Source organism: Phytophthora ramorum (genome assembly GCF_020800215.1).
Source record: "Phytophthora ramorum isolate Pr-102 chromosome Unknown Phyram_PR-102_s0009, whole genome shotgun sequence".
NCBI classification, from domain to species: Eukaryota; Oomycota; class Peronosporomycetes; order Peronosporales; family Peronosporaceae; genus Phytophthora; species Phytophthora ramorum.
In genome coordinates this window covers 520681-546281 of record NW_027150655.1, presented here as the reverse complement: position 1 = coordinate 546281, position 25601 = coordinate 520681, and the positions used below count along the sequence as shown (strand labels likewise).

Genomic DNA, 25601 nt, shown 5'->3' with positions numbered 1-25601 from the left:
TGCACAGAGAGCTCTGTCGGCTCGACTCTGATTCTTTCCCTACACAACTTGCATGTTTAGTCTCTTGGGGCCCAAAGGGGAGGGGTCACGGTCTAGTTGAAGGACAGCAGCTCCACCTCGAAGATGAGCGTGGCCCTGGGCGGGATCACGGGCGGGTAGCCGCGCTCGCCGTACGCGTAGTCGTGGGGCAGCGTCAGCTTGGCCACTTGGCCCTTGCTCATCTTGGCGACGCCCTCGTCCCAGCCGCGAATGACCTGCCCGGCGCCGAGCTCGAACTGGAACGGACGACCGCGGTCGCGGCTCGAGTCGAACTTGGAGCCGTCGGTGAGCGTGCCCACGTAGTGCACGGACACGGTCTGGCCCGGCTTGGGGAAGCTCACGCCGTCGCCGGCCTTGATGGTGTCGATCTGGAAGCCCATGGCTGTTGTCTCTGGTGTCTGTGTGTCGGATGCGAGAGTGAGCCAAAGTGAGGGAGCGTTACTTCATGCCGCGAAAGAAAGTAAGCCATAAGTAGGCAGTGAGAGCCAATCAGAAGTCCGATTGTACCGGATGCCACGTCTGACATGGCTTCAACATGGAGACGAAAGAATCTGGATGTCGATCTACTTTTGTTTTGTTTTGCATTGGTTGCTATTAGTGTTTGTTGTTTCGCTGGTGATGGTTTGTGCTCGAGTTGTGTCGCGCGTTTTAGACGCTCACAGGCGGGGCCAGCGGCTTGGGGACGTCCAGGTCCGTGCGGATCACACGCGGAGACGTGGCCGTGGTGGTCGTCGAGGTGCCCACCGTTCCGGCCGGGTTCTTCTCAATATCGGTGTTGTTGATGGCGTTCGGGTCCAGGTTCACGCCCTCCTTGATCACGATGTTACGGTGACGCACCAGGACAATGGTGAAGATGGCCTGCGAAGATCAAACCAACAAACAGGTCAGTTTGCAATTCACAAACGAGGGAATTGGCACGTCTAGCACGGCAGGATGATAGTACTTACGTAGAGGACGAACATGAAGAAGGAGAAGACGGAGCCGGCCTCGTTCGAGTGCACGTTCGTGTGCCCGTCGCCCTTGGCGCGCTCGATGCGGGCAAGGTACGCGGCACCAGCAAAGATGATCGACAGCGAGAACATCTGCAACGACATCATCAGCACGACGCCGATGAGGAAGCCCACGGCCAGTGGCGTCTGGTGCTTGCGCATGACCATGGTGCCTCCGACCGACAGCGCGACGATGAGGATCATCGCCCACATGCCAACAAAACCCAGCGACTTGGAGTCGCTCTCGCCTTCGCCGTCGTTGTTAACGGCCGCCACGATTGCCGCGATCGCGTACATGAAGCCGAACAGCATGGTGCTGAACCACAGGTACGTGATGAGCATCTTGGGGTTGTTGATGCACTTGCGCGCCTTGTTGGTAGCGTCTTCCATGGCAGTAGGCATCTGAAAAAGGGGCGGAATCAACGAGGTGAGAATTGTGCAGCGGCTCGGCAGCTCGGCAAGGCCGCGTACCTTGCTGACTATCGACTCGAGGCGGGCTGAGTTGGTCGGTGCTTGGAGCAGAGTTGGGGAATGAGCGCCGGGGAGCAGTGCTGCCTTTCTCGATCCTGGAGTCTGCAGTGTCGAGCACTAAAAATACCGAGCGTGCCATTGCTCGACGTCCCAGTTCCTGGGATCGTGCAGAGCTATTCCAAGGGCCCTGTTGCTGGATATGCGCATAGTCTCGGTGAATCGCTTCCCGAGTCCACATTTAGAGGAGACCGAGTCTGATAACGCCTGGATGGATCCTTCAGCAAGTGTCACGAGCGACTGCCGCAGACCTGCACTACTTTCTTATCGCTTGGAACGGCAGAGCTCACTCTCCATCCTGTTGTGTCCGCGCCAGAATTCCTCGCCCAGCATGTGGACTCGATCTGAAGCCAGCTAGCGAGCCAAAAGCGCAGCCGCCGCCTTGGACGGATCCGCACGCGACAGATACATGAAGACGAGGCGCAAGTCCAGACAAGATAACGCTAAGGGTATCATACACCCGCGAGCAAGTCCCTTGGTGACCGAGCTGCGTGCACCCGTCTTGTAGCAGAAGTGCACTGCGTCATGCCGTGACTCCAATCAGAGCCGCCGCGACGCGCTGTTGCTGGTGTTGGCGCTCACTGAGAAATGCCGGGGGAACCAGCAAGCGCTCTTCCGCGCGCTGGACTGTCCGCGGAGGGTCACTCGGCCAGCCTTGCCACCAACCGAGTGTATATCGCGCCAGGATATGGTGAAACTCTATTCTTATCAAGTTCACGCCACGCTGGTCGAGACGTTTCCTAGAAAAAATGCTAACCGTTTACAGCATTGAGCCTGTCGCTCGGCACCCGCGGCTTGGCAGTCACTTTCGAAAGCCTCCTGCCTCGAGGAAGCGCACGGGAGGAAGCCTCTGCAGGTTTTGGGGACGTGGATGTGGCACTGTATTCAATGCGAAGTCTGCAGCGGATCCTCTTCGAGAGGAAGACGCGGCGCTTCGTGGACGAGATGATCCACAATTACGCGGACATTCGGCTGTCCTCCGGTTTGACGACGTGGTCTAGGAAGCGCCAGAGGAGCGAAGTGGAGGACACGCACAAGGGCGAGAGCAACCAGGAACCTGGGCAGACCGAGTGCTCGACCTCGTCACGGTGCTGGACCGAGTCCGAGCGCAGCTCGAGGATATCGTCGAGCATGATGGACAGTGAGCGAAGCCAAATAGGCAAAGGAAGTGACCGACAACAGCAACAAGATGAGGAGCGTTGGCGTGTATCCGAGGCCCGGACAGTCTCGGAGTATGGCTCGGCATTTTCGTCGACCAGGCTGACGAGGCTGCTGGAGGAAGAAGACGACGAAAACGATGAAGATAATAATCAGGACGAGACGTCTGCGTCTCGACGAGATTCAGACTCGAACTCCGAGGCCTCTTCCGTGCACGGAATCGAGGGGAACCAGCGGCATCACTCCAGCTTCTCCGAGTGTGATACCACTTCAACCGACTTGGAGTCCGCGCCGGCTTCGACGCAGCCTTCAGAGGGGAGCCAGTTAGAAGACAACCTTTTATCGGCAACGGCCTCAGCAAGACTCCCGCGGCTACGACCAACTCCTCCAACGAAGCGAGTGATTCCTAACTGCTGCGACTTTTTCACTTCTCCCCACCCTCACTTTGCAAAGGAAGTGATCGGTGCATGCAATGGAGAAGTGTCTTCGCACAGCGTGTTAACGCGTACAAACTCCATTCGCTCGGATACCAGCGAAGGACGGAACGACTCTGGCAACTCGGACCCAAGCACTGCAAATACTACTGACGAGGAATTCGAGATGTGGGATTACGTCTGTCCGCAGTACGCTCGTCGAGCCTACGCCAACGAATGGGTTTAGCAAGACAAAGCTCGCCGTGCCAAGTCCGTTTAGAATGAACTCCGAGAGACTCGTGGTGGGGAATCAAAACTGCGTTATTCAACACGTGCAGAGTTTTTAGTGTACGGCTGAGAAAATGCAGTTGTCGTTCGCTGGAAGCGTTTTAGAGTGCATGAAGCCAACTACGCGACACTGCCTTGGATTCAAATGCCGTTTTCGTAAAGGTTCAAGTTGAGGTGTTGCGAAGTAGTTGAAAAAGGAGAGGGCAGGGGGGGGGGGGGCTTAGACGTTCGGAACCGATGATCTCGCCGCAGACATTCCCTCAGGGGACGAAGCCATGGGCGTGTAGGCAGCCGCACTCGTATCCTTGAGCCTGGTGCTGTTGTCGCTGCCGTGTTGGCTGTAGTCATAGGCGAGACCGCCGTGGTACGACACGTCAATGCCATTCACCTCCTTCTCGTCGGCGATACGAAGGCCGATGGTGTACTTCAGCACGACGAGGATCGCCAGCGTCGCGAAAAAGGCGTATGCAGCAGCCACGCAGTTAGCCACCAACTGATACACAAACTGCATTCCGTTTCCGTAGAAGGCACCACCCTTGATGTTCGGGTTCGCCTCTGAGGTAGCAAAGAGGCCGGTCAACAAGCCTCCCACGAAGCCGCCGCAACCGTGAATAGCAAACACGTCGAGTGTGTCGTCGTAGCGCAAGCGGTTTTTGAGCTTCACCGCGAAGAATCCCGTGGCTGCGCCTACAATGCCGAAGATTAGCGACGCCCACGGAAGCACGTATCCGGAGCCGGGGGTAATGGTAGCCATCCCCGCCACAGCGCCACTGGCAGCTCCACACGGGTCGAGACTCTGCGAGATGCTGTACTCAAGGATCACCCAGGTCAAGAAACCCGACGAGGCTGCCAAGTGCGTGTTGATAGCAGCGGTGGCGGCAATTCCATCGGCGGCGCCTCCTGATCCTCCGTTGAAGCCGAACCAGCCGAACCAGAGGAAGGTGCAACCAATCATGACCAAAGGCACGTTGTGCGGCTTCACCGGGTCTCCGTGGTTGTAGCGCTTCCCGACCATGAGGGCCGCGGCGAGTGCGCCAAATCCACCCGAAACGTGGATCACGGTGCCACCACCGAAGTCGAGCGCCCCCATGTCACCCTCCCAGCCCAGCGCAGAAAGAGCCCATGAATCGTCCAGCTTCATCGACCAAATCCAGCGTGCGAGTGGGTCGTAGACGATGGACGTCCATAGGAAAATGAAGATGAGGTATGTGCCGAACTTCATGCGACCCACAATACCACCGCTCAATTCGGCCGGCGTGATGGCGGCGAACATGGTTTGAAAGAAGGCGAATACGATGTGCGGGATACCCGTACCATAGGTGCCACTCGGAGTTTCCCCAACGTTGTTGTACGCCGACCAGCCAAACACTCCGTGGGATCCGAACGTCGCCGAGTACCCGAAGGCCCAGAACTGGACGGTCACCAGAGCCATACTCACGAAAGACATCATCATGGTGTTGGAAGCCATTTCTTCACCGGCCAGGCCAGCGTAGAAGAAAGCAACACCGGGCGTCATGATCATCACCAACGCGCTAGCGGTGATCATCCAGGCGGTATTGCCTGTGTCGAGGGTCTGGTCGTAGTCAGTGCCAGCCTTCTCGCCTTGGTTTTTGTAGTCGACACACTCGCCCATGTCCGTGTCCAAGTACTGCGAGATCAGACACGAGGCACTTGACCCGGAGCCACTTTGAGCCGAGATCATTGCACTCAACGCTGCAGCAGTCAGCAACGCGATGCACGCCGTCCTAGCCCAATTCGGCCGAAGCATTGCGAGACGATCGCTCAGATTGATGGCTTAGTCGATGCCAGTTAGGCCGTCCTCGGCAAATTAAAGAGTGAACAACAGAAGACAGTCTCAGGGCCTGACATCCTATGGCCATGTTCGACTCGGGGCCCAGAGCAAGAGGATGTAGCGACTTGCTGAACCGACTACGCGTTCCTCATGCCTAGTTGGCGAGTGTGTGGACGTTTCGACCTCGCGCCAGTTGTGGGCCTCACCAAATGTGTGCCATTTGCTCCAACATCGGATCCCCCGCTCGCCTGTGAACACGTAGCGCGACGTCAGTGTTGTTGATCAGATCAGGACTGGCCTCACGTGGCTGCACTTGGTGTCCACACGTTTCCGCTGTTGAAGGCATGTGAAAGCGTCAGGGTCGCTGGGGGGGAAACATACAGACGAAGGACTCTCATTTAAGTTTGACCAGCTAATACCACCGCGCAAACACTGCAAGTGCTCATACCTACTGTACTCAAGTACGGCACAACTTCTCTCCAGTTTTGGTGCTCCATCCATTTGAAGAAGGTTCGTGTGCATCAACTTCAACACTGCCTGCACGCGTCCGACTTGCCCGAGTCTGTTTATTGGTATTGCCTTCGATCTAATGAATTCGCAGGCGATACAATCATGGACAAGCAGCACCACCTCCGCTCGAAAGGGATAATGTGCAAATAATACTGTGTTGAATACCAGAAGACAACCATGATACAAACTACTCACACACTCCTTAGACCTGCTCGGCCGCGTCCGCTGGCTTCATGAACGCGGCCTCGAACGACGTCTCCGGGGGCTTGAATTGCACAGTCTTCGGTCCGTGCTCGCTGTAGTCACCGTGGTGGCTGTAATCGTAAGCAAGTCCTCCGTGGTATGAAATGTCAATGCCGTTCGCCTCTTTCTCCTCGTTGATGCGCAGGCCGATCGTGTACTTCAGCACAATCAAGATGAGCAAGGTCGCAAAGAACACATACGCCGCAGCCACGCAGTTAGCCACCAACTGATACACAAACTGCATGCCATGACCGTAGAACGCGCCGCCCTTGATGCTCGGATTCACCTTGGAAGTCGCAAAGAGGCCGGTCAACAAGCCCCCCATGAAGCCACCGCAACCGTGGATAGCAAACACGTCGAGCGTGTCGTCGTAGCGCAAGCGGTTTTTGAGCTTCACCGCGAAGAATCCCGTGGCGGCACCGACGACGCCAAAGATTAGCGACGCCCACGGAAGCACGTATCCCGAGCCGGGGGTAATGGTAGCCATCCCCGCCACGGCGCCGCTGGCAGCTCCGCACGGGTCCAGGCTACGAGAAATGCTGTACTCGAGCAGGACCCACGTCATAAAACCAGCCGAAGCAGCCAGGTGCGTGTTGATAGCAGCAGTGGCGCCAATCCCATCGGCAGCACCGCCCGAGCCGCCGTTGAAGCCAAACCAACCGAACCACAGGAAGGTGCAGCCGATCATGACGAGCGGGACATTGTGCGGCTTGACCGGTTCGCCGTGGTTGTAGCGCTTTCCGACCATGAGAGCAGCAGCAAGAGCGCCGAATCCACCCGAAACGTGGATCACGGTGCCACCACCAAAGTCGAGCGCCCCCATGCTGCCCTCCCAGCCCCTAGGCGTGATACTCCACGTGTCGTCCAGCTTCTGCGACCAGATCCAGTACACCAAAGGCTCGTAGACGATGGACGTCCACAGGAAAATGAAGATGAGGTATGTGCCGAACTTCATGCGGCCGACAATGCCGCCGCTCAGTTCGGCCGGCGTGATGGCAGCGAATTGCGTCTGGAAGAAGGCGTACAGAATGTGCGGGATGCCCGTGCCGTAGGTGGCGCTGGGCGTTCCCCCCACGTGGTTGTATCCGGCCCACCCGAACACGCCGTGCGTCCCGAACGCGGCCGAGTAGCCGAAGGCCCAGAACTGGATCGTCACCATGGCCATGCTCACGAACGACATCATGATGGTGTTGGACGCCATCTCTTCACCGGCCAGGCCGGCGTAGAAGAAGGCGACGCCGGGCGTCATGATCATCACCAAGGCACTGGCCGTGAGCATCCAGGCGGTATTGCCCGAGTCGATGGCCTGGCCGTAGTCGGCGCCGGCCTTCTCGCCCTGGTTTTCGTAGTCGACGCACTCGCCCGTGGCCGAGTCCAAGTACTGCGAGATCAGACACGAGGCGGTGGATTCGCTGCTCTGCGCCGACACCGTAGCGACCAGCGCCGCGACGGCCAGCAATGCGAAGCACGCGGTGGTTGGAGAGCGCAGCATCGCCAGTTGGTCGGTCGAGTCTCCAGGATGTTCCGGTTGCGTCTTGCGCTGCAAATTAACGAGTGACCAGCGACCTCGTCGTACAGGGGACAATAGCGCCATGGTCTAACAAGTTGCGCATTGGGGGATGAGCGCCCAGGAATGCACAAACGTGGCGTTTCCAACGGTCTTTCACTGCAAGCTTGACGTGAGACCGCTTGGCAGCAGCAAAAGACCGAGCGCGCTCTCGTTGCCAGAGCGGTGGCTTCGCGTAGACAGCTAGCTCTCACATGTATAACGTCAATTGAAGCTTTGACGGTCGGATCGCTGCGGATTAAAAGGGCAACTTGTTTGGCGAGGCCATTTCCGGTGCGGGCTCGGCGGCGAACCGGAATGGCCGTGATGCGCAGGAGGTTTCGCTAGTGGATCCCCCGCGCCATGGCCATGCAAGGACCATGCAAGGACCAGGCAAGGACCATGCAGGACCAGGCGAATGATGCAAGACATGGTGCAAGACATGATGCAAGTTGCCAAGTTGCCTTGCCCGCCTCAGACGGTCGGGTGACGCGCCCTTAGGCCAACCTTGCCGCGCAGGGATTGGTGTGACGCGACATATTAGGGCTAGGCGGCGAGTGGATGGTGGTATTGCCCTGTATGACCACTGGTCATTGACCAGCAAATGTCGTCTGTTGTATAAATCGCGAGCGGGGTCGGTTGAGTTGTTGGCACTGCTTCTGCCCCGCGGGGGATAGTGACGCTGCAGTGGACGGCGCGCGACCCGGAACCCACACGCGCCGGGAGCACCTGGTGATCAGCATGGCCACGGTCAATAAGTATTGGAGCGAGATGGATACATTGTGTAACATTTGTGTACATCCTCTCCAATGGCAATCCCACTGTCCGGCATATCTGTTTGACTCGTCCCCAGTATATTGAGGAATTCTCATTCGGAAAGATGTTCGGTTCTGCACAGGTCGTCGTCGCTGAGCCGTCGCTGCCAGTCTTCTCGACCCGGGAGGCTTGCTTCCGCAAGGCACGGGACGCCAACACGCTCGTGTTCTCCGTCCCCACGCGCTCGAGTCTGCTGCTGCCGCTGCTGCGCCCCGTGAGCCACGCGTACGAGCAGCAGGATGCGCGCTGTCTGCACCTGCTGCAGGCCGCGGCGCTGGTGCCGAGCTGCAAGTGCCGGAAGCTGCTGGCCACGGTACGCCAAGCGCTCAAGATGCCCCTAGCCCCCAAGACACATAGCAAATTGGAGACGAGTCTGCGACCGCTGTTGACGAAGCTGCAGGAAGAGGACCAGGAAAGTGGTACACGGCCACTAATAGCGCTGCAACTGAAGGAGAAGGTGGCCGAGGTCTTACGTTGCTGGATCGCCGAGCCTATCGAGGGCTTCGTGCTGAGGAAGGAGCACGTCGTGAACGACATGAGGTTGGACGACCTGGTGGCCACCCCCGCTGGAGCAGGTTACTTGAGGGGGTACCGTCGCGACGACGGCTTCTGCACGGTCGTATACCCCTGGGGACACGGTTTCGTGCACGTCAAGGACGTTGAAAAGGTGCAACAGGCGCTGGACAAGCACCTCAAGAAGCGCACGTACAACGAGTACGTTGCGCTTGAGCATCAGCAATTGTACGAGCAAATCGGAGGGCTACTGGAGAACTTGCCGCCGCTGGTGCCCGAGGAGAAAGATTTGACCAAGGAGGCGAGTGTTGCTGCAGAGGACGAAGTGGACATCGAAGCGTACAAGGAGTTGCTGAAGTCTCTGGAGGAGGAGGTGAGACGGCTCGGAGGTGCTCTTTTTGTGAGGTGAATCTGTGCTGACAGATTTGTTCTGATGTGTGTGTGTGTGTTTCCAGCATGTGGACACAACCGTGCTGCGTGAAGACCTGGGATTTTTGCGTCGCGTGCAGGCGCTGACCAAGAAGGTGAAGGAGCTGCGTCGTGCGCAGGCACCCAAGGAGCCTGAGCGCAAGTTGCTGCTCACGGAGGAAGACGACGAGATGCGAGGCGAAACCGATCAGCAATATCCTGAAGAATCGAAGCAACAACAAGAACAGGAAGCTGAAACGCAGCCTGCTGAGACCGAGGCACAAACGATGACAAGCGAAAGCAAGGAGGAAGAGGAGGCAAAGCAGTGAGAGCTTTTTGTATTTATAGCGGCCCATGACTACCGTCGACCAAGTGTACCAAGAATGCGGCTGCTGCAGTGCAATCGAGCTCTGTCCCATGACTTTGTGCGGTGTGAGGAAATGCGGTGATGTTGCTGGCGATCCGTGTACCCCTTTGTTTGAGTGTATGGTGCTCCCACCGCGGATCAAGGACAGAGAGCACATCATGACAACAGCATGATCAAAGTGAGTAGGCATCATAAAGCAGCATTTGGAGTCCAGGTGGATGTTGCGGGCGGCACCATGAACGGACGCTTGAGTCGCTTCATGCTCCAGTCTCGTCGATTAGTTAGAAGCAAATCGCAAACAGGATCAGCAAGTTACTTGCTCGACGACACTGTACGGTCGAAATTGAGTTTCCACTTCGAAAGGCCAAAACAAACTTAGTTGGTGACTTCCCGTGTCTGTTTGAACCATGGCGCCGATGGCAGGTCAGGTCGTTCCTCAGCTGCTGCGGCTGTCATCGTTCGGAAGCAGTCCGCACTCAACTTTAACTGTAGTCCCTGAGCACGCGTCTCGGATCGGTTGCATTCTCGGTGAGCTACCGCTTGCTTAGCTGACGGATACACCTTGTTCACATATCCTCCAGCTGATGCGGAGCGGTCCATTTCATTCGTTCAATGCACCACTTGATTGCGGATTTGCCACAGCAATGCGAACCCCATGCTGCAGAAAGCCCTTCATATATAGCGGGCTCCAACCGGTGGTGCTGCGCGAGCAACCAAGTACGTCTTGTACGTATCATCGCTCGCGCAACAAGTGTACACGATCGAACATGTACATTCAGGAGGAGCTCGAGCTCGGCAACGACGTGAGTTTGCTCTCTCTGCAGACCGCAACGTGTTGTGCTTCCTGGGCAGCGGTGCGCGACCATTTATTGGCCTTTGCAGCGAGTGGCAGTGACTGAGGCTCACGTGCTTGTGTTTTGCGCAATTTTGTAGAGCGCAATGGGCCGACGGTCAACCTGTTCATGGAGTTGCTCCCCATGGGGTCGCTGAGCAAATTGCAGCCCAGTCTGTGGCTGGTGGTTTGCTGGCAGGAGCTCATTTGATCCCTGCGCCGTGGCTGTAGACTGCTAAAGGATTTTGGCGCAATGTAGACGTTGCGTAACGACAACAAGACTCGTCGTAGGAGTGCGAGTTCCATGTGTACCAAATGATACGGAGATCTAGCGAAAAGTGTTCCGCTGGTGAAGAAGCAATTCTTCAATTGAGTGATGTTTAGCTTAAGCTTAGCCTGCCAACTTCGTCCACTGCAATTCATTGGCAGATGGACACACGCACTGCGTGTCTAGACACGGGAGGTCGCTACGCGTCGTCGGTGTCGGGTGCGCCGAACTTCGGCGACATCTCCGTGAGCTTCACGATGATCTGACGCAGCTGCACGGGTTTTTCGCGGCTCTGAAGAGCAGTCTTGATTTTCGGCACCATCTTGGTAGCGACGTCCGATCCCGACTTCGTGCTGTTTCCAGCACCCAGAACTGCAATGATCTGCGTGGTCAGGGCATCGTCGTCTTGTGGACTGCTGCCTTTCATCACCATGTTCTTGATAAGGTTCACGAGACCGCGCTTGTCTTGATCGCCGTAGACAATGATATTGCTCCGAGTGATCAGGACGTTGTTGCCCGAGATAGTGGCGTTCAGAGCAGTGCTGGGGCTTTGAAGTGTGGGCGACGATCCACTAGCGTCGGTGGTGGTACTTGGCAACGAATTTGCCACGTCCACTCCACTGCAGACAGACAGCAGCCCAGCCAGAGCGATCAGCGTTACCGAGAAGTTCTGCATGCTAGTGGTTGAAGTGGACTGGGGCAAACCGGGAATGAACACGCACGATGGCTCGCTCGGGCAAGCCTGTACTCTCTAGATTTTCCTTATCAAAGGCAAAGAGCTCGCCGAGTAATCTGCGGGCCAGTGACAGAATTCGACAGAAGAAGAACCATGATCTAAAAGCCGAATGTATTTTTTCACCGTGATACCTGCATTGTACGTTTGCTCACGGCAAAATGACAGTCGCTCCTGGTAGGTAATGGGCAGCACTCCGTATTGTCGTAGCCCATGACCATGTAGATCAGGGTCCAATTTCCGTGTAAAGTGCTGCCAAATCTCTGACGAATATACCCTATCTGGCAACTTTGATGCGCGTGATTTTATAGCTCTACTTGCTCTCCCGAGAAAGCACGCGAGCCAATTATGACCCGAGAGTGCGCACAGACGTCAGGAATCCTGACCGCATTTGGCAATACAGAACGAAAGAGACGACCGGAGGAGTGCGGTCTCAGTGATTATGAAGTGCTGGAGATTACGAGGACAGACCGTGGAGGCAAAAGAGTCCTACGCCATCATTTTGGATTGCGATGGCGCTACATGTACCGTACCGACTAGAGATACGCTAGTCGCCACACCATGCAGCAGGCTTTTCATCATTCGATTCATTCCAGAATTTGCTTTGCAGCGCACAACTAAGAACAAGTCCAAGCGCTATGTCGACTGCCCCAAGAACTGTGAACGCCTACGCCGCCTTTGACGCCAAGGGAGAAATCAAGCCCTGGCAGTACCAGTCACGCCCGCTTGGAGCTGAAGATGTTGAGATCAAGATCTCGCACTGCGGTATCTGTGGTTCCGACATCCACACCATGGAAGGTGGTTGGGGACCTGCTGCCTACCCGTGCGTCGTCGGACACGAGATCGTTGGAGAAGTCACGCTTGCCGGTGCCAACGTGATGACACTGGCAGTGGGCGACCGTGTCGCCGTTGGCGCGCAGGTCTGGGCGTGTCTGAACAAGAACCCCGAACAACCTTGCAGCGACTGCGCTGATGGCGAAGATGCCGTCTGCGATCACGCTGTATACACCTATGCTTCGACGTACGCTGACGGCTCGCCGTCGTACGGTGGCTACGCCGACTACGTACGCGTGGACAACAACTACACCTTCAAGCTGCCGGACAACATCCCATCCGACGTTGCTGCCCCGCTCATGTGCGCCGGCGCCACTGTGTTCACGCCTCTGAAGCAGGAGGGCGTGAAGGCTGGCGACCGTGTTGGTGTGGTGGGCATCGGTGGCCTTGGCCACCTCGCCATCCAGTTCATTCGTGCTCTGGGTGCTACACCCGTCGCTTTCTCTCGCTCTGCTAGTAAGGAGCAGGAAGTGCGTGCTCTAGGCGCGGAGGAATTCTACAACCTGAGCGACGAGGCCGACCAGAAGAAGGCCGCCAATTCCGTTGACTACCTTGTCCTGACAGCCGACGCCGACAACATGCCGTACAACCTGTACCTGAGCCTGGTACGCAAGCGCGGAACGTTCATCATGGTCGGTCTCCCGAACGATGACGTGAAGTTCAGCCCGTTCTTCATCGTGCCGCGTGCAGTACGCGTCCGCGGTAGCTGCATCGGTAGCATCCAGGACATCAAGGACATGCTGGAGCTGGCGTCGAAGAAGAACGTGCGTCCGATCATCCAGAAGCTGCCCATGTCGAAGGTGAACGAGGGGCTGGATATGGTGCGCGAGGGTCACGTTCGCTACCGCGTGGTGCTCGAGAACTAAGTCGGGGCGATTGACTTGCACTACTGTCGTATGTGTGCTGTATCATGCAGAATACAAGAAACATTTCGAGCAGGGTTTGATAGTAGAGTGCCAATTAGTAGTCGATAGTACTAATTTGCTTAGTACTAAGACTACGACTAAGAGCTAAGACTCATTCCATATGACGCCGAGTTCATATTAGTATTAGTACTAAATTCAAGAAAGTCCCATTATTATCAAAGATCTGTCGAAGTTCAACAGTGATGAGCATAAACTTTCATTACGCTGCTAGCTTGACTTCCCAACGCTAACTACATGTGCCACATGTACATGATCCTCGAGGCGTTGATATCCTGAATTGAGATCCACTCCGACGACGGATTTCCCAACGACCGACAAAACTAAGCAAGGCCATCACTTTATTTTGAAGTCCACTTTGATTGGTCAAAACCCGTCACCTCCGATCCAGCATGCCTTTCCTCTCCTACGTCATCAGCCGAAAAACCGTATCGACTGGCTGGTGCAGACTTCAAAGCGACGCACCTGTGCAAGCTCCTTCCTCGCTCCTTCTCGCCCGCGCACTCGTCTCCATCATGGCGCCCAGCAAGCGCAAACGTGGTGCCCCCAACGCCAAGAAGAACGGCTCCGAGAGCGCTCCTACAGACTCCAAATCCGCGGAACAAAACGGCGTCAAGACCACGCCCGACGCCGAGGCTGCGGCGCTCTCCCAGGCCCTGGAGCGCATTAAATCCGAGTACACACCCCTTATTAAGGAACTGGAAGGACGATTTAGCTTCGTCCGCGCACTACTGACCGAGTTCTGGCCCGAGATGCAGCGCGACCCGCGGGACGAGACGCGGCTGCCCGTGGAGAGCGATTCGCAGTGGTTCTGGTTCTCGGAGATGCAGTTCCTGGTGGTTTTCCTATATGAAATCGCCTTTATGGAGTTCTCCATGAGCGTGACTAAGCCGGACTCCATCACGCTCGAGCAGACGACCGAGAAGACGACGCTGTCCCACCGCCAGGACATGGAGGAGCGCGTGGCGTTCCTGGCCAGACTCAAGAACTATGTAGATGACCTGGCCAAGTGTCGTCTGGCGGCCACCAAGCAGGCCGACAAGAGACTGCCCAGAGTCTTCCGCTTGGCCGACATGTACAAGCTGTCGCCTGGAGAGACGACGCTGCTACAACTGCTGGTCGTGATGCAGGGCTGTCAGAGCAACGCCGTGCGCTGCCAGATCTTGGACGAGGACTCGCAGCGCAGAGTCCTGACGTGCCAGAGGCTCTCGGGCCTCTCGGAAGTGGACGTGGCCGAGTTTAGGGACGATGAACGCGAGCATGTGAAGGAAGGCACGCTCATTGTGGACGAAGAGACGTACTGCACGTCGCTGAGCTTGTCAAACATTTGCGTGCGTGTGCTGCTGGGACGGCATTTGACGAGCAACCAGGCGTTGAAGGTGAGTCAGACGGCGTTGGAGGAACTGCTCAAGGGCGAGGGCATCTCTTTTGGTGAAGTGCTGGATACGGCGACAACGTCGGATTCGCATGTCAGTGGCCGCAAGCGCGACCGAAGTGGTGACAAGGTGGAGGATGAAGAGGAAGACGAAACGATGGAGCACGATCATGGCACTAGCGAGAGTGAGACAGAGGAGCATGAAGAGAACGAGGACCTTAGTGCATCTGCGTACTCGTTTATTGGAAAGTACAAGAGTGATAGCAAACGGACAAAACGCCAGGAGAAGGCCGACAAAAACCTGTTGCTGAAATCTGCCGAAGCCAGTACCGACAAGAACTACTTACTGTCTTCCCTTATGGACCCTGGCGAGCTGAAGCCATACAGTCCTGAGAACCAGTTGGAGTACCTTGAGGACCGTTTCCAAGTTGTGGCGTTTGCAATCCGTGCGTCTGGTGCACGTGTGAAGGATCAGATGAAGGAGGCAGGCACGAAGCAGCCTTGGGAGTCATCGGCACCCGCATCGGCCGGCCGACGGGAACTGAAGGCCAAGCAACGCGTGCACAGCCGCCGCACGCAGCACAGGTTGTCTCTCACACGGCAGGCCGGTCACCCACTGCCACGTCTGGAAGAGCTGGCTGCTAAGTTCAAACTCAACCGCTTTGAACAGAATGTGATTGTGATGCTCATTGGCAAGACTATCTCTCCGGTCATTAAGAACCTGATTGACGGAGTGGACACGTCTCCTGTGCAGCGCATGGACGAAAGTGTGATTATCAACCAGATTCTGTCGATCTTCTGCGATACCTTCCAAGAGCAGGTGGCGCACCGTGTCTTCTTCTACAAGTCGTCGCGTCTACTCACTCGTGGTCTTGTGAAGCTTCACCGCGGCCGATGGCACTCCACGGCGGGAGATCTCGTCGACCAGCGTGTGGAGCTGGACCGCCGTGTATTGGATTGGGTGGTTGGTCTTGACACCGAGATGAATGAGTTGGTGGAAGGCTCGGACTTATACACCCCCAAGGTGCAGCTGGACCAGGTTGTACTGCCCGAGGAGCACAAAAGTACCATTCTGGAGACTGTGGAGAGCTACGAGAGTTTCCGAAGTTACCGTAAGAAGAGCGGGCTGGAGCAGGCAGGTATGGCGTATGGAGCTGGCCTTGTACTGTTACTGTGTGGAGCTAGCGGGACAGGTAAGACCATGACCGTGAACGCCGTCGCACACCACCTGAAAAAGCGTGTACTTCTGGTGGACTTCCCGTCTCTGCAGGGCAAGCGTCAGGAAGGCATGGAGACCGATGCGGACTTGCGTGGACTCTTCCGGGAGGCTGACATGAGCAACGCTGTGCTTTTCTTTGACGAGTGTGAGAATATTTTCCGTCAGCGTGATGGTGGAGGCGATAGACTACTCAATGCTCTGCTAACGGAGATCGAGCGATATGAAGGTATTGTGTTCCTTGCGACTAACCGACCGTTCGACCTCGATGAGGCCATGCACCGTCGTATTACGGCTGTGTTTGAGTTCAAGGCACCTGACCACATCCAGCGGCGGAAGATTTGGGATGTGCTCCTCATGCGCGGAGCCTTGCAGACTGAGTCTGGCATTGACTGGGACGCCATTGCTCTGAAGTACGAGCTCAGTGGTGGGTTCATCAAGAACGCCATCCTATCGGCCCTCCTGAAGGCCATTTCACGGAATTGTGAATCGCCTGTTATCTCGCAAGCCGACATTGTGGCGGGCTGTGCGCTGCAGATGCGTGGTAGCTTGCACATGAAGACGTTCGATCACCGTGTGGTGCCCACGAGCGGGCTGGACGAACTCATCGTTGAGGACTCGGTGAAGGACAAACTGCGCAAGATTGTGCAGTTTGAGAAGGCGCGCAGTGTCATTTACGGTCAGTGGGGCTTCGACTTTGGTCAATCCAACAAACAGCAGAAGGGTGTTAGCGTGTTGATCTGTGGTCCTTCGGGCATTGGCAAGCTGAACGCCGCCAAGAGCATTGGGTTTGAGATCGGCCGCCCGCTTAAGGTTGTGAACTTCGGCCAGCTGGCTGCAGACTCGGCAGCTGAGACCCGCAAGGCTCTGCGAGCTGTGTTCGACGATGCTCGGCTCATGGACGCCGTGCTGGTGCTTACGGGCTTCGAGTCGTTCGGCAGTCACATCGAGGGAGGCGTTATCCCGCTCGAGAGTCTGGAGTCGTCGCCTCGCTTCCGCATGGAGGTGATGCGGCTGCTGGAGCTCATGGACACGTTCCCCAGCACCACCATTCTGCTGGCCAACGTGGACAAGTCGGCGGCCTCAACGCTGGTGCAGTCCGAGTTCTGCCGCCGTCTCAAGTTCGTGGTGGAGATGCGGAATCCGAACTCCAAGCTGCGCGAGAAGCTGTGGCGCGCGTGCTTCCCGCCCAAGGCCCCGCTCGACACCAAGAAGCCCATTGACTTTCAACGTCTTTCAGAGCGTTACGACCTCAGTAGCACATCCATCAGTGACGCTGTGTTCCGTGCTGCTGCCAACGCCGCTCTGCGTGAAGAGAGCAAGCGCGTGATCACGATGAAGGACCTCACAGAAGCAGCTGAGATCGAGAGACAAAAGGCACGCGGTGGAGCCGCCGCCATGGATAACCTCTTCGTCTAAGCTAAGCAGGAGCCTATGTATGGAAAGATGGTACCTGAGCACTGCAGAGAGACCAAGAGAACGTGATCGATAGACTTAAAAGACAGTGGTTAATGCGGCATCACTTTCATTCCTTCAGTTGTCTTGCTTCTTGGCCGTCCCAGCGTCTGTCTGCTTCCAGCTTCTAGCATCGACGTCAGCAGAGACCAACCGACGAGTCTGCTCTAGATGGAGAAGGGCAGCTCTTCGCCACTGGTGAAGTCCCGCACCACCTCGTTCTCTGTGATGGTAACCGTGCGGATGACGCCTCCCGAGCTGCCGTCGCGCGCCATCGCATGCGCCAGCGCCTTCTTGACGAACTTTTGGCACTCGTCCTTGGTCATGTCCGGCCTGTACTCGGCGTCCACGAGGCCGTAGATGTACGTGGACCCGCTGCCGCCAATGGCAAAGTCCTGTTCCACCATGGCGCCGCCAATGGGGATGGAGAAGACCTGGCCGCCCTTCACGGGGTCCCACCCGGCCACGATGATACCCGCTAGCAGCCGGTCCTTGTTGTTGTAGCACAGCGAGCGGAAGAGGTTGGCGGCCGTGCCCACCTTGGGCAGACGTCCCAGCTCCACACTGTGCGAGCTCAAGTAGTAGTGCACGTAGTCGGACAGCGCCTGCGTGTCGGCTGCAGAGCCCGAGCGACAGCAGAAGATGCGGTCGTGCAGCGGCGTCAGCTTGTCGCTCACGCGGTTGGCCACGTAAGTGCCCGTGGACGTGCGCGAGTCGGCGCCCAGCACCACGCCGCCCTTGAAGCGCACGGCAATGATGGACGTGCCGGCGTCCACCTCTCCGGGCTTGAGGAACGAGCCTTCGTCCACTTCCTGCTTGGTCATTCTTGAGCTTCTTGGCTTAGATCTTTATGAAGGGGGCGAGGCGGCCGATTGATACGGGTATAACAAATTTCTACTTCTCGACATACAAAAAACAAGTCAACGCGACGCCGCTGTTTCACTTCCGATAGTGTGGAGCTTGTTACATGACACGGTTTCAAAAAATTGATCGACTTTTCAAACTTAACAAAACACTTAACGAGAGCACTTACTGCTGCAACGTAAGGAGAACTGTCATATCGTATATATGGGTTCATTTCAATTTGACAGGTTTTGAGAACTGGAATATAAAATGAACTTCAACTAATGACCGAGGAGAGGTTTTCACTGCGGCTGCTGCCGGTACGGCTTGAACGGGACTTCCATGGCGGTGAGCGCAGCAGTGCGAGCCACAAAGTCGCGCTCCAGAGGGGAGAGAAACGCCGACTGCTCGGTGTTGAAATTGGCGTGGGCGTGGTCGCTCGCCACCTGCACCATCTTATACACGTGCTCGTCAGGGAAGCCCTGGATCGCCAGCGCTTGTCCACGGAGCTGCGACCACGACGGCAGCGCGTCTGCACGAGCTTCAAGGTCGTCCGATGGAGTACACAAGTCATTCTCGTGGAAGTCGCGCACGCGAGCGGTCACGAGCGCAGAGATCGCCACGTGCAGCCACACGCGCCACGCCCTTGTCATGTCCGCCGGAGTCAGCAGATGTTCGAGCTGCTGTAGCGACCAGGCCGACGTGGCTGCGTGCAAAATGATGAAGTCGTTGTGCTTGAGCATGACGTACAGCCACAGCACGAGGTCGAGCGCGTGCGACCCGTCGAAGTACGTGAAGTCGAACTCATTCACTTGGCTCCAGATGAGCGCAAACGCCTCGGGGCTGTTTCGCTCGGAGTGACACGAGAACACGTTGACGCCGCGCTGGATCCAGCCGATGTCGAGGTCTTTGAGCGGCGAGATCGACATGAGACGGTCCTGTTCGGATCGAAAGAACTCGTTGCTGGTGACGGCGTCGACCACTTGGAACACCGTCTGGCGGGTGAACTGCTTCAGAGGCTCCTTGCTAAGCGGCATCGACGGCTCGTCGAACGGCAAGTAGCAGTGGTGCTGGTACGCGAGCCCTTCCGCAACAAGGCGGTCACCACCAATGTGGTACGCGTAGCCAAGCTGGATGATACCGTGAAGCAGCGCTCCTGCTAACCCGTTGAAAAGGTTCGGCAGGTGCTTGCGCACAGCACCGTCAACACCCAGCTTCTTGACATCCCGAGCATAATAAGCGAGCAGTGCATCATACTGCTGACGCTTGCCCAAGAGTGCTTGCGCTTCTTCGTCCGACAGAATTTCGCGCGTGGAGGCTAGCTCCACGACGTCTTCGTGGTCCGGGCCCTCGGTTTCGAGCCTTGGGGCGTAGTGCGCGGCGTATTCGGCGATCTTTTGCTCGCTAGCGCCAAGTTCATGCAGCGCCACGACTGCGTGCAGCAGGTGGTTGGACAGGTAGTTGCCGTACTCGATCCTGAAGCGCAGAGTCGAGTAGTTTTGCGTCAGCGTTTGGCGAACTTGTTCAGCCGGGAGTTTGCTGTTGGGAGCGACGTCCGCGATGGTCATAGTGGTGTGCGGTGGATGGCAAATCGACGAATAGCAAACCCTGATGAGCTAGCAGCAAACGGATGAAGACGCCATGAATATGCCTGTGGGCTTTCTGGTGGTCGGACTTGATGCGGTAGGACATTGGTGGTGACTCACCTTCACTCACAGATCAAGTCGATTTGCGCAAACAGGAGCTTCAACCTGGCGACCAGTGGAATTGCAGCTTTCTGGCACTGCGCGTTGGCGGTAAAATTAGCTGTACGGTTATCGGAGATGAATTGGGAGTTTAACGATCCCAGCAGCAATTCGTGCCGGCATCATGCGTGACAAGGCGCTACGAGATGTTCGGGAGGAGCAACAAGAACTGGAGGCGCTGCACCGACTCGACGAAGAATGCGTTCACCAACAGCGAGCTGTAGGTGTCTGTCATAGCGAAACTGGTAACTATCGTCCTGCTGTGTCTGACACGCTGCTGGTGACACAGGGCAATTATCTCAAGGCTTTCGACTGCATGGAGCGGGCCCTCGTGCTACGCCGACACTTCTTTGGCATCGAGAGTGAGGAGGTCATCCAAGCCTGTCGAGCGCTGGCTGAGATGTGCAACCTACTGGCCATGAGTTTCTTGCAGCAGGACAACTACGCAGTGACGATCGACCTACTGAAGAAGGCAGAGGTGCTTACCCAACGCCACCACCCCATCGAGCGAGCCACGACGCTCAACAATCTAGCGTGCTACTATCGGCGACTAGGGAAACTTCACGCTGCTATGACAAGTTTGAAGCGCGCATTGGAGCTTGAAAAAAGGCTGGAGAATGTCCGCAACGCTGCCGACACACAGTTGAATATGTGCGCTATACTATCGCAGCTCGGTAAACACCAGGAAGCACTAGAGAGCGCTCAAGAAGCGCTCATAACGCTGCAGGAGGGGTTCATTAGTGACAAGCACATCGCCGACACGACCTCTGATACAGGAGACACCTCCAGCTCCAGACTCGATCGAATTTCAGTCATGTGCATCGCCTACCACAACGTCGGCGTCGAGCAAGAGTTCCTGAAGGACTACGCTGAATCCGTCGCGAGCTACAAAAAGGTAAGAGATACTGCTGCTACGTACATGCAGTGCTGCTATGGGCTAATGAAGTGCTTCTGCAGGGGATTGGCCTAGCGGAGCAGTATCTGGGCGCTGATCACTCAATCACGACGACAATCCGCAACTCACATCTCGCAGCGAAGCGCACACTGGCTACCAAAACACGAGTAAGGCCGCGCTCTGCTAGCCGGGACCAAAAGAGCCCAAGTAAAGCTGGCTCAAGATTACTCTTGAGCCCTCGAAGCGGAACGCTCCGAATGCCGAGCCCGCTGGTGAAGGAAAAAGACCGTCACAGCGGCTCACAGATCCCCACGCCTCGTGCCATCATTGCCGATGCTTTGTCGAGAGCTCCGCTTTCAGCTTTGCCACCACTTGAAATACAGAGCCCGCCCAGTGCAAGCAAGAAGAAGAAGAAGAAAACTGAGCCAAGTGAGGGCAAGATCTCAGCTGCACAATTGTCCCCTACAGATCCATTTTTCAGCCCTCGCTTCAAATTTGACAGTAACTCATCTGAGGTGAAGCCCAAGAAACTTGCAAGTATTACTAGCCCGCGTTCAGCAGCAGTGACAGCAAGCGTAGAAATGAAGACACCACCATCCAGTAAAGGGAAACGTGAAAGGAGGAAGAGCAGCGTGAAAAAACCTCCTGAGACCGGTGAAAGGGATGCGAAATCACCCCGTGAAGAACGCATGAAAACAGGGCCAACACCTCGACCAAGTGACGACGGTGCTGCTTCACAAGATGCGAATGGAGCGACGAGTAGCAATGGTATTGCCCCTCATTCTTCAAGAGAGAGCATGATGGCAGAGCCTAGTCACGAACCAGCGGCAATAGTCAGCGAATTGACCGCAGAATCGAGTGATGGAGTGACATTTGGTGATGCTTATCCTTACGATAGGATTGAGCTCCTTGTTTCAGCAAGTGAACTGGCAGAAAAAAAGAGGGAGCACTCGGAAGAAAGAGTAATTGAGGGCGACCCCGAGCTATTGAAGGATGCAGGAGGCAACGGACAAATGGCACTAGAAATTCCTGCTGGAGACACGACTTTTTCGGAAACAAACAGTGTAACTATCGCGAGTGCTGAGGTGGAAGACGTGGATAGTACAATTTCAGCACTCCTGACAAATGTGGTCGAGCTGGTAGCGGAACAAGAAGCCAATCTCCTTTCTGACGAGGTCGTTATTGAAGAAGGTATTTCAAACGTGGAGCAGCCACCTGAAGGAGAAACTTCGGCTGATGACACATATGATGGTCATATTGCTACGTTCTCGAGTGATGGCAAAAATGTGGAGTTGAGAACTGGCAACCGTGATGATCTTGATGCATTACGCATCGTGGAAGTCGACCATGATGAAAGGACAAGAAATTTGTATGAATTTGACGTTCCAGGTGAAGCTACTACTGAAGATACTTCGACGGATGACCTCGTGTCAAAGGACTACGATATGAATATTGCTGCGTCTTTTGAAAGCACAACAGAGGAAGCGTATACTGAAGAACCTGCCATTTTCATTCCCGATCAAGCCACCGAGGCCAGCTCGGTATCAAGTGAAGACGCAGCAGGTACAGAAGATCTCAGGGCTGATGAGGCTCAAATCAGCGGAATGACAGCGGAGCTTAAACCAGAGATCAACAGGACAGAGGAAATTTTACATTTCAAGGATGTGGAAACCGTGGAGCTGGATGAAGATGCGCATGAAGAAAGCCCGGAGGCGCATATTGAAGACACTGTATTGGTAAATGAGGAGCAAACCCCACCTTCTGCTGGCGTGGAGACCACGGGTGCTGTTATGGATAGTGATGGGCACGACAGCGAATATCCGCTGTTCGAAGCTCCTGAAGACGGTGAATCGCATTTGCTAAATGCACATGGAGCCGATTCAACACTAGAATCGACTAACACGGACGAGCTAGAAGGTGAACGTCAAGAGAAGGAGTCATATTTCCCGAACGACGCAGATGAATTTGCACGTGCTTTATTTTACGAAGCCCAGGAGCCGACAAATAGTGGAGAAGTGTATTACATGGACGAGAAGAGTTATTGTGAAGTCCAAGGCGTAGCCCACCCATCCGCATCACACTTACAATAAGTTTTCTCAACGATCCAATCACTTGTCCTCTTCCAGTTCACAGACAGCTGAGACTCCACTTTCTCACGCGTTTGGCTAGATATCCGCCTCCGCCCTGTCCTTCAGCCGATTCGATCACTCGGAAGGCTTCCTACTGTGCGTAGGTGGTTGTAGTAGGTATCGCGTGACGCGACGGAGCCTGATGCTTGGCCCAATGCCAGACATATAGTGGTTTGATACAAGATTCCCTGCAGCTGAGTCCCTTTACCACAACCATAAAGGTACGCACGCGAAATTCATACCACACCCCATTGCACCCGTCGTGACTGAGTTAGATTCCATATGCGGGTGGTCGCCTGCTGCAGCTCTCGAGGCCGGTGCAGCAAGCAAAGCGTGACTGCAGCCACCGCGCGAGAGAGGCAACAACTGGACGCACTCAGTGGAGATGACGACTCCCGGTACGCGCTCTGCATGAGCACAGGCCAGGCCTCCTCACGCTGTTCTTTCGTAGCCTTGTTGTTCCATTGAGTCGTGTCTTAACTACTGGTGCGCTGCCAAGTACATGTACGGACCAAGCTGGAATGTCTCTACATCGACAGCGGACACCACCCTCGTCCGAGCCCGACAGCTTCGTGCGTAGCAGGTGGCTGCGTGCTTGTGCACAACCCCTTTCCTTCGCCGTCGAACAAACTAGAGAAGAACCTGCCGAGTTCACTGATCTTAGAGCCGCTCGACGTGAGGCCGTGGCGTACGCGCACAGCGGGGCTCTCCTTGGGGAGATACACTCCGTCAAGATGCACGACTGACAGAGGGGTGGACGTCGTGAACGGCACGAACCAGCACGTGGCCCGCATCGAGGAGAGTAAGATCACCTCTGACTATCCATGTAATGTACCAACCTGGAAGCCCAACGTGCTCGAAACTCGGTGGTTCTCTATTGATATGATTAAAATTGTGTAGATGTTCTCATCACATGCGAAATAGTTCGTGGCGCAACCGAGAAAGCGTAGTCATGAGCAATTGCCGCAAGTCTGGGTCCGCCACGCCTTCCACGTCTTCGTCTGTGAGAAATGCAATGCTGCTGAGCGTGCGGTACCCGCGTCGCTCCAAATCGCGGCCGAACGCAGTCAGGTCCGGATGACATGCGGTCATCCATTGGACCACCTCTCCTTGCTCGCACACTAAACCACGCATCGCGAGTATCGTTAGCACTAAAGCTCTCCACGAACTCGATCATTGACCTTACGCACCCATGCTGAAGATACTGGCACTCTCCTTCGCGTTCGACAACCTTCTCCGCACTCTCGGACTCAAGGCCATCTCTGTCTCCACTTCTTTGTCCTCATCCAGGCGGGCACTCGCTTTCTTCTGCTGTCGAACCTGCGGGTCGTCATCTCTCGCAACCTTCCGCTCAGGCTTCACGGGCACTGCAGCTCTTGGCATGGGTACAGCCTTCATCGTCTCCGTCGGAGGCATCAGTCAATTGTTGTAAAAGCTCAGCGCTCACAATAGTGATGCCATGACGGCCTTGCAACGTCTCACCTTGAAGCAACCACACCGACAAGAACAGCCAGCACCTCAGCCTCCCAACCTAAAATTACCCCCACAGCAATACCCGCAAGCAAAGACACTTCCGACCAGATCCAAGCCACCAAATGAAATACATCGCATTGCCGGCGACCTCGCTCGGTCCTGTCGCGCTCTATCCGCGCTTCCAAGCGAGCGCTTCAACTTCTCTAGCTAAGAAATGAAAACTAGCAGCGAGCGCGCGCGGCGAGTGAGCGAGCAAGGGAGTTTCCAGCGTGACGACCTCGTCTCGCTTCCTCTCGACGACAAGAGCTTAAAAGCAGTGTCCCAACAACAGTCTCTTGTGCCCTGCTTAGATGTCGTCGAAGTCGAAGCCAATGTCGTCCTCGCCGTCGTTCTCCATGGCGATGTCCACAGCCGTCTCGTTGATGCGCGCGTTATCCGGAAGTTCTCCGTAGGCCTTGAGGCTACGCGCCTCGTCTGCGTTGTATTTATGAATGATGTCCACCTTGCCGTCCTGGTACTCGCGCAGACTCACGAGGATGATGTCGCCAGCGCCCACCCACACTTTCTTGCGCATCTTGCCGCGGATGTGGCCCAGACGCGTCACGCCGTCGAAGCAGTAGGCCTCCAGGCGACCGTTGCCCAGCATCCGCACCACCTGCGCATACTCTGTGTATACAACAAAAAAGTATACGTTCGTTAGATGTATACAATTATTAATGCCAGCGTAACTCGCCGTCGATAGCAAGCTGGGAAGCCGCGGGGACGGGAAAATACAGCACGCACCCTGGCCTTCTTCCTTGAATTCGAGCTCGCGCTTGTTCTCCTCGCCGTCGCCCTTTCCGCGGCGACGATTCTTGCCTCCCTTTCCTTTGTTCTTGGGCATCTTTCCTGCTCGCTGTCAAATCCCCGACTGAGGTGGCACCCATGTTCGGGTGGTTCCGATGCAAAGCCTTTTCAGCCAATTACTAAAGCGTATTCTATTTTACAGCCAATGATGAAGCGAATAAGAGACGTCACCCTAACCCCTTCATTCTTATCTACTATTTTAATATCCACTTCAGATCTCACCTACTCTTGTAATTTAACAACATCAACCCACTATGCCCTACTATTCAGCAATGACATAAACCAAAAGCCACACCCCATAATGCGACTAGTTTGGTAATTTTGAGTTGTGGTGCAATATGGGACCTTCACTCCTCATGTCCGAGACCCCGCGATCCTTGCTCTTACCGCGCCTGCTTCGCCGCTCTGTGCGCTACGCTGCCTC

At 55.8% G+C, this 25601-nt stretch overlaps 13 protein-coding genes across 13 annotated transcripts; 4 read left to right on the top strand and 9 right to left on the bottom strand.

The window, feature by feature from the left end:
* Positions 1-92: 92 nt before the first annotated feature.
* Positions 93-419, bottom strand: KRP23_9895 (FK506-binding protein 1; the record flags this gene model as incomplete). The annotated part of the gene is made up of 1 exon (XM_067895507.1): positions 93-419. One exon carries the CDS (start codon positions 417-419, stop codon positions 93-95), a length of 327 nt encoding a protein of 108 aa, XP_067741717.1.
* A 268-nt stretch (positions 420-687) lies between these two features.
* Positions 688-1430, bottom strand: KRP23_9894 (uncharacterized protein; the record flags this gene model as incomplete). The annotated part of the gene is made up of 2 exons (XM_067895505.1): positions 688-897; positions 987-1430. 2 exons carry the CDS (start codon positions 1428-1430, stop codon positions 688-690), a joined length of 654 nt encoding a protein of 217 aa, XP_067741716.1.
* Positions 1431-2444: 1014 nt separating this feature from the next.
* KRP23_9893 (uncharacterized protein) lies at positions 2445-3374 on the top strand (the record flags this gene model as incomplete). The annotated part of the gene is made up of 1 exon (XM_067895504.1): positions 2445-3374. The coding sequence occupies one exon, from the start codon at positions 2445-2447 to the stop codon at positions 3372-3374; it is 930 nt and encodes a 309-aa protein (XP_067741715.1).
* Positions 3375-3635: 261 nt separating this feature from the next.
* KRP23_9892 (Ammonium transporter 1) lies at positions 3636-5183 on the bottom strand (the record flags this gene model as incomplete). Its single annotated transcript, XM_067895503.1, has 1 exon — positions 3636-5183. The coding sequence occupies one exon, from the start codon at positions 5181-5183 to the stop codon at positions 3636-3638; it is 1548 nt and encodes a 515-aa protein (XP_067741714.1).
* Positions 5184-5919: 736 nt separating this feature from the next.
* Positions 5920-7452, bottom strand: KRP23_9891 (Ammonium transporter 1; the record flags this gene model as incomplete). The annotated part of the gene is made up of 1 exon (XM_067895502.1): positions 5920-7452. One exon carries the CDS (start codon positions 7450-7452, stop codon positions 5920-5922), a length of 1533 nt encoding a protein of 510 aa, XP_067741713.1.
* Positions 7453-8386: 934 nt separating this feature from the next.
* On the top strand, positions 8387-9572 carry KRP23_9890 (uncharacterized protein; the record flags this gene model as incomplete). Its single annotated transcript, XM_067895501.1, has 2 exons — positions 8387-9208; positions 9291-9572. 2 exons carry the CDS (start codon positions 8387-8389, stop codon positions 9570-9572), a joined length of 1104 nt encoding a protein of 367 aa, XP_067741712.1.
* Positions 9573-10909: 1337 nt separating this feature from the next.
* KRP23_9889 (uncharacterized protein) lies at positions 10910-11386 on the bottom strand (the record flags this gene model as incomplete). Its single annotated transcript, XM_067895500.1, has 1 exon — positions 10910-11386. One exon carries the CDS (start codon positions 11384-11386, stop codon positions 10910-10912), a length of 477 nt encoding a protein of 158 aa, XP_067741711.1.
* A 2329-nt stretch (positions 11387-13715) lies between these two features.
* KRP23_9888 (Protein SAV) lies at positions 13716-17210 on the top strand (the record flags this gene model as incomplete). Its single annotated transcript, XM_067895499.1, has 1 exon — positions 13716-17210. The coding sequence occupies one exon, from the start codon at positions 13716-13718 to the stop codon at positions 17208-17210; it is 3495 nt and encodes a 1164-aa protein (XP_067741710.1).
* Positions 17211-17413: 203 nt separating this feature from the next.
* Positions 17414-18070, bottom strand: KRP23_9887 (Proteasome subunit beta type-6; the record flags this gene model as incomplete). The annotated part of the gene is made up of 1 exon (XM_067895498.1): positions 17414-18070. The coding sequence occupies one exon, from the start codon at positions 18068-18070 to the stop codon at positions 17414-17416; it is 657 nt and encodes a 218-aa protein (XP_067741709.1).
* Positions 18071-18391: 321 nt separating this feature from the next.
* KRP23_9886 (uncharacterized protein) lies at positions 18392-19657 on the bottom strand (the record flags this gene model as incomplete). The annotated part of the gene is made up of 1 exon (XM_067895497.1): positions 18392-19657. One exon carries the CDS (start codon positions 19655-19657, stop codon positions 18392-18394), a length of 1266 nt encoding a protein of 421 aa, XP_067741708.1.
* A 301-nt stretch (positions 19658-19958) lies between these two features.
* KRP23_9885 (uncharacterized protein) lies at positions 19959-22819 on the top strand (the record flags this gene model as incomplete). The annotated part of the gene is made up of 3 exons (XM_067895496.1): positions 19959-20054; positions 20124-20729; positions 20792-22819. 3 exons carry the CDS (start codon positions 19959-19961, stop codon positions 22817-22819), a joined length of 2730 nt encoding a protein of 909 aa, XP_067741707.1.
* A 948-nt stretch (positions 22820-23767) lies between these two features.
* KRP23_9884 (uncharacterized protein) lies at positions 23768-24274 on the bottom strand (the record flags this gene model as incomplete). The annotated part of the gene is made up of 2 exons (XM_067895494.1): positions 23768-23979; positions 24049-24274. 2 exons carry the CDS (start codon positions 24272-24274, stop codon positions 23768-23770), a joined length of 438 nt encoding a protein of 145 aa, XP_067741706.1.
* Positions 24275-24677: 403 nt separating this feature from the next.
* Positions 24678-25214, bottom strand: KRP23_9883 (Eukaryotic translation initiation factor 1A, Y-chromosomal; the record flags this gene model as incomplete). The annotated part of the gene is made up of 2 exons (XM_067895493.1): positions 24678-24997; positions 25115-25214. The coding sequence occupies 2 exons, from the start codon at positions 25212-25214 to the stop codon at positions 24678-24680; spliced, it is 420 nt and encodes a 139-aa protein (XP_067741705.1).
* Between the last annotated feature and the right edge of the window lie 387 nt (positions 25215-25601).